This window comes from Abrus precatorius, unplaced genomic scaffold (assembly GCF_003935025.1).
Source record: "Abrus precatorius isolate BTA unplaced genomic scaffold, Abrus_2018 Scaffold9, whole genome shotgun sequence".
NCBI classification, from domain to species: Eukaryota; Viridiplantae; Streptophyta; class Magnoliopsida; order Fabales; family Fabaceae; genus Abrus; species Abrus precatorius.
In genome coordinates, this window is record NW_020874439.1 from 30289065 (window position 1) to 30295881 (window position 6817).

At 27.5% G+C, this 6817-nt stretch overlaps 1 protein-coding gene across 1 annotated transcript; it reads left to right on the forward strand.

Annotated features, from left to right (window-relative positions):
- Positions 1-284: 284 nt before the first annotated feature.
- On the forward strand, positions 285-3129 carry LOC113851185 (probable amino acid permease 7). The gene is made up of 7 exons (XM_027481660.1): positions 285-369; positions 445-678; positions 795-888; positions 1259-1473; positions 1841-1974; positions 2085-2312; positions 2728-3129. The coding sequence occupies exons 1-7, from the start codon at positions 285-287 to the stop codon at positions 3127-3129; spliced, it is 1392 nt and encodes a 463-aa protein (XP_027337461.1).
- Positions 3130-6817: the final 3688 nt, after the last annotated feature.

The following is a 6817-nucleotide window of genomic DNA, read 5'->3' on the forward strand; positions in this document are numbered from 1 at the left end:
AAATAAATCTATAAATATAAAAATTTTATTAAAGAAAAAGAAAAGGGGGCGTATATCCAAAAAATTGGAGTTGCTCGTATATATACCAGTCACATTTAACATCGTTAGCAAATTTCAGATAGGATTCTACGTTAGCAAAAACAAATAAAAGGGCAACAGAGTATCAAATCCTACGTGTAACAAATAACAGAACGTTTGTTTATCTCGGAAGCTAGAGAAAAAGGGCATATTTCATTCAATAAAAAGATTCATTATTTCAATGCAGTTTTTAATGCTGGGATAAAATGGTTATCAATAACTCTCTCCCAAAGACTATAACTGCAACTGATTCCGGTGACTATGATGACGATGGGAAAGCGAAAAGGACTGGTAATATTCTCTTAACATCACAAGCGCTTCAATTTTTATATACTTGAATTTTAACTGTGTAATCCACTCTACCAGGAACTTTATTGAGTGGCGTGGCTCATATCATTACTGCTGTTATTGGTTCTGGTGTTCTCTCTCTTGCATGGAGCACTTCTCAATTAGGATGGATTGGAGGGCCATTTGCCTTGTTTTGTTTTGCAATTATCACATATATTTCTTCATGCCTCCTTTCTGATTGTTATAGAACTACTGATCCTGTCACTGGAAAAAGAAACTACTCATACATTGCTGCTGTTACAACCAATCTTGGTAATAAACTCTACCATTCCAATGTACAATCATTCTAGCCTAGCTAGACACTGCTATGATCTTCATGAACTAGCATTATTGTTATAACTTGTAATTCCTTTTTAATGTTTGTTCAGGTGAGAAAAGGGCATGGATGGCTGGTTTAATTCAATATTTGTCCTTGTATGGGACTGGTTGTGCTTATGTACTTACCACTGCAAATAGTCTTAGGTACTTCTCTAGTTAAACGCATCATGGATTGTGTCTTATAACAGTACTATTACTACAATTATTTTAACGTGTGCCTAATAACACCCATTAAAATGAATTCACCACTAAATTTCTATTGGAAATTAGATGAAATCACTGAATACAACGCATTGATAACATTAAATAATTTAATTTTCAATAAGAGCTTACTATTTATTGATTTCTTATTGTGCGCTCGAGCACAGGTTAGAAAAACTGGTTTTACTATTTGAGTGAACGTGTGATTCATCACTTGCAACTGTTGCTTTTCATTTTCTTGGGATATTAGAGAGGTTGCTTACTGATTTTTAGCTTTTGACCATAAGTTCACTTGTTTATTCTATCTATACAGAGCTATTCTGAAAGCAAAATGCTACCACCAAGAAGGGCATCAAGCTCCTTGTATTTACGGGGGTAATATGTATATGGTGGTGTTTGGACTTGTTCAGATTGTAATGTCATGCATCCCGGATCTCCACAACATGGTGTGGGTTTCAGTTGTTGCAGCAATTATGTCCTTTGCATACTCATTCATTGGACTAGGACTTGGCATAGCAAAAGTCATAGGTATGAGAATTGATTCTCCAACTATAAAATAAACAAGACCTTTGTTATAGGAATATTATTTGCAATGCATAATAGTGTTATTACATGATACTCATACACATTGAAATCATAATGGTAGGGATAAAAGTTATATGAATATTATTTGCAATGCATACTGGTGTGATAAAATAAGATATCATACAAATTGTATTACATGCTCTTTAACCAGATTCCTTGTATTTGTTCGCAGCAAGTGTGCAATTACTTAACAATGAAGGCCAAAAAGTTGGAATGCTAAATTATGCCTGAAAAAAAAAATTTATTATATTTACTTAGAATCAGAGAATCAAAGAGATAATGATTCATTGGACTTTGGTTGCACTTGCAGAAAATGGAAGAATTATGGGGAGCATAACAGGAATACCAGCTTCTAACATTCCTAACAAGTTATGGTTAGTCTTCCAAGCACTTGCTGATATTGCCTTTGCCTATCCATACTCAATGGTCCTTCTTGAGATACAGGTACCTCAACATTTCATATTCTTACTAGATGGATGACATAGGGTAGAAAATATACAAATTTATCTCTAAAATAAAGTATTGAATTATTTTTATTTTTTTTTTGAGCAAAGGATACTCTAGAGTCCCCTCCACCAGAAAATCAAACCATGAAGAAGGCCTCTATGCTTGCAATCTTTATTACAACATTCTTCTACTTATGTTGTGGATGCTTTGGATATGCAGCTTTTGGAAATGATTCACCAGGAAACCTCTTGACAGGGTTTGGGTTTTATGAGCCTTTTTGGCTTGTTGCCTTTGCTAATGCTTGCATTATAATTCATTTGGTGGGAGGATATCAGGTACTGATTGCGCTACTAATCACAATTGATTTATAATTTCTCATAAGAAGTTTTTTTTATTTGTCTAATGTCAATTGATGAAACATCATTATTTATCAAATGAGTAAACCAATATATCATAAGGGATTTAGATGGAAAATAGTTCTATTGTTATATGATTTAAAAGTGTTACACTAACCGTCTTTGAAGAAGCAACACAATCATGCCACTTTTGCATAATTGCTGCAAGTTGTAAACACTAAACATTTTGTCTTCTTTACAAACAGGAAAAATCCAAAAGGGAAAACCATGCAATTAGCCTATAATAAAAGCAACTTCTCTTAGATATGTTGTGTACCACTAAAATTTTCACTTTCTTTTTGTTACCTAACAAGCTATTCATACTTTTGCTTCTTATGTATGATCTTCTAATCAGATTTACAGTCAACCAATATTTAATGCTGCTGATAGATGGTGTTCAAGAAAATTCCCAAATAGTGGTTTTGTGAATAACTTCCACAAAGTGAAGCTACCTCTATTGCCTACTATTCAGATAAATCTATTCAGGTTGTGTTTTAGAACAGCCTATGTGATTTCAACAACTGGAGTTGCAATCTTGTTTCCCTACTTCAACCAAATTCTCGGATTGTTAGGAGCCATAAATTTCTGGCCATTGGCTATATATTTCCCAGTAGAGATGTACTTTATACAGAAGAAAGTTGCACCTTGGAGTAGAAACTGGATTATTTTCAGAATATTCAGTTTTGTTTGCTTTCTTGTGACAGTAATGGGCCTAGTTGGGTCACTGCAAGGAATTATAGCTAAGAAAATTAGCTGAAAGAGTGATTCAGTTTAATTTTAATTAGATAAGTAGGGAGAAAATATAAATTTCATTTGATTGGAAGGTATATTGGAAAATTATTTTCACTCGTTATTTGATGTGTTAGTTTCAGACGTAAGTTTATCGTATCAAACATTTCGAGATTCATATTGAAACTAAATTTAAAACAGCAATCAAACACCAAGAACTTGTTTGTTTTTATTCTTGTTTTTAATTTTTAAAAATTATATTTTTAAAACAATTTTAAAAATCGCTTTAAAGAAAAAATAAAAATAAAATTTGTTTATTAGTATAATTTTTGAAACAATTAAGTTCATATAAAACTTATTATTTATATTAAATATAAAAAATTACTTTTAAAAATAGTTTTAAGAACTTACGTTGAGAAACAAGTTTTTTGTTTTAGCTTTTAACAAAAAAAAAACTGTTTTTACAAACAAAAAACAAACAACTCTGACATACTATATCCTTTGTAAAAAACCTGGCAAAGTTTAATTTAAAACATGTTATTTCATTTTAAGAGTTTTAAGATTTGAATAGACGGGACTTTCTTAACTAGAATTTTCAATTTTTATGTATTTCAGTTTAGTTTATTATTTTTTTTAGCTTTATGAACCATTTTAAAATTCCAAAATACCACTCAAACAATTACTAGACTCATGATATAAAAATTAATTTAATTAAAATATATATTTGCATCTAATAATAAATTATCATTTAATCACGAAGCAGTGAAAATTGTTGACTTGATATTTTATCTAACATATTTTTTTAACATGTGACTTTAATATATAATACGAAGTTGATAAATAATAAATTTTTAATTAAAAATTATATTATTTAATATTATTAATATATTAAATTTATAATTTTAATAAAAAACTATTATACATGGATGCATATTTAAAAATTTATTTATGTAAATATTATTTATCATACAAAACTTTACCTCAATGACATAAAAATTAAATTCTTAAGAAGTTCTCTATTATGATTATTATTACATTGATGCTTTAATATTATTTTTTTTACTAACACACAAGACTAATATATACAGCTTTTATATATAAGCTAACGGATTTATAAAATTATCACGTTTTATTATTTTATGATTAAATGACAAAGAATTTAAATTCATAACACATTAGTACCAGCTGAATTTCAAGTGTTGAATGGAGTTCCATTTTTTGGTGATGATGTTTAAATTAAAACTGAAACAAGTATTAACAAATTTAAATAACGATTTTAATACACATTAAAATGTAGAAAAAAAATCATTATGTCGACTACTGATCAGGTCTAATTATTGACAGGACTATTTTATTGTTACATTTTATTTTTGCATGATTCTCATAGCTCCAATAGATTCCAATGGCGTGTCACATTGAAATACTCTGTTTGATTTCGATTTTTTCTGTGGGTACTATGTATTTGGTACCATGAATTATATACACGTGTAGCTGTACATTTCAGAAGCTACTAAAAAATCTCCTTTCAAATTCCAAAACTTATGATGTTACAAATAATTAAATATATTCAAGGAAAAGCAACCCCCAAAATCCCTTTTTCAGTAAAAAGCAATTTTTATTTTAATATTTCACGAAAAAAAATGTAAAGAATTTAAATCTGTGTTTCTCTGCTGTAAACAAATATGTGGTATTTTTTTTTTTCGTCGATATAAAGTCAGTTTTTATATCTGCAATAAACATATTTTTCAATAAAAACGTGTAATTAAACTTAATCTTTATATATGTTACAATTATACTTGACAGTTTAAAACTAATTTTGCTAAAATCAATTATATTTAACTATCCATTTAATTTAAACATTAAATATATCTAAATATGTACATAATTAATATAAACTACATATTTTTATTAAAATGTTATTTTTCAGTAAAAGAATAAAAACTAATTTTTCATCTTTAAATCAAACAAACCAATCTAAATTTCAGGCTTCTCAAGGCCATTTAAACAAGAAAAGCAAGTGCTTCATGTGACAACACCCCATTATGGTAAACTGCATGTGTTCTGTATATACAATTTATAAATAAGTATATTTGAACTACAATTGACTTAATTTTATATGTATCAATTATTCATTTGAATGTCTAAATTGAAAAATATCAAAGAATGTTGATATTAAAATTCCTCTCTAATCATAATGATAGGAAAATTGACAAGTGCCACATGTTAAAGTATGAGCCTCTTAGCAGACAAAAACAAAATGAAAAGGACCTTCAAACCAATGGGTATGATCCAGATGATGGCAACAAAAGATGCTTCTACATATTTCTACAATCATACAGAAGAAAAGAGAGCTTTCCTCAGTTTAGCAACCCTAAATTTTGAAGTGTTGGCACATTAATTTAACTTAACCAAGTTTTGGGAATAAAGCCTCTTTAGGGGCTTGTTTTCTTTTTCTGTTTAAAATTTTAATTCTTATATTTTTTTAATGAATTATTTGATTTAAATTAATTTTTTTGAACTTTAAAACCAAATGGATGCTTAAGTTTCTCACATCCTTTTCGTGGCTTTATGAAATTTCTAAATTCTACTAGCACCATTTATAACATGCAGCCTAAATTGCTTTTCTTGTAAGTAGTTGATATGTGGAAAATTTTCAATTTTAAATGTTGAAATTAAAAAAATCAGTGAAAGCAAAAACTAATTGCAAATTTTATGCTTAGCTAAAAAAAGTTTACTAATTGAATTAGCAAACACTTTCATCATTGTTTTTTTTTTTCTTGAAAAGTAGTTTTTTTCCCCGAAAAAAAATGATTACTTTTGTTCTTGACAAGATTTACGGATCATGGAGTCTTGGAAGAATAAAATAATAATAAAGTATATGAAAAGCTTATATGTGTGTCAATCATGTCATCACTAATATTTTATTCAATAAATAAATTACGTTACATATTTTATTAAATATTTTCAATGAAAGAAATTTTTTATTCTATATTTACGGATACATAATGAGAAGTGAAAAAATATTAAAAAATATTTATCATATTAAAATATCTTAAATATTTAATAAAAACGTATATTTAAAAGGTAAATAGAGCCCCAAGGAATTAATTTTTAAAAAATAAATTATCAAAACTATAAAAAAAAGGACATATATTTGATGTATTAAAATGTTTGAAAATTGTTTTTTTCTACAAATTAAATGGAAAATGTAAATAATATTTTGTAATTCCCCGGTTTAAAATCATTAAAGGTGAAGATAATTGTTAGATAAATAAGTTTATTGATCACGATTCTTAACTATGCTTACAAAAAAGATGTTATCAGCTATATAATATGAATGATTTGATAAGGAAGACAAATTAGTCATAGTCTCACAGTGATAGCTCAAACTACTAATAAAATAATGGCTTTAATACTTAATAGTAAATTTCTTGTTTTATTTTTTTAAAAATGATTTTTTGTATTTTATTTTTTATTTTTTATTTTTATAAATTTTTAGTGTTGATTTAGTCTATTTAAGTACTATTAAGTGTCATTTAAGGAGAATAAAAATAATCGGTAAAAAAAAAGGGTTCAAAATTCAAAATAAAAAGAAGTCACACGAAGAACCCAAAAAATTGTTAAAATATAAGAAAAAGTATATTTAAGTAAAAAAAATTGCAAAAAAAAAAATGAAATGAAAAATACTATAAATATACAGATAACACGACAAAACA

Bases quoted from the DNA above. Each gene is read 5' to 3' on its own strand.
- LOC113851185 (XM_027481660.1), top strand. From the start codon at position 285: ATGGTTATCAATAACTCTCTCCCAAAGACTATAACTGCAACTGATTCC. The intron at 679-794 runs GTAATAAACTCT...ATGTTTGTTCAG, and splicing joins TGCTGTTACAACCAATCTTG to GTGAGAAAAGGGCATGGATG. The intron at 1,975-2,084 runs GTACCTCAACAT...TTTTGAGCAAAG, and splicing joins TGGTCCTTCTTGAGATACAG to GATACTCTAGAGTCCCCTCC.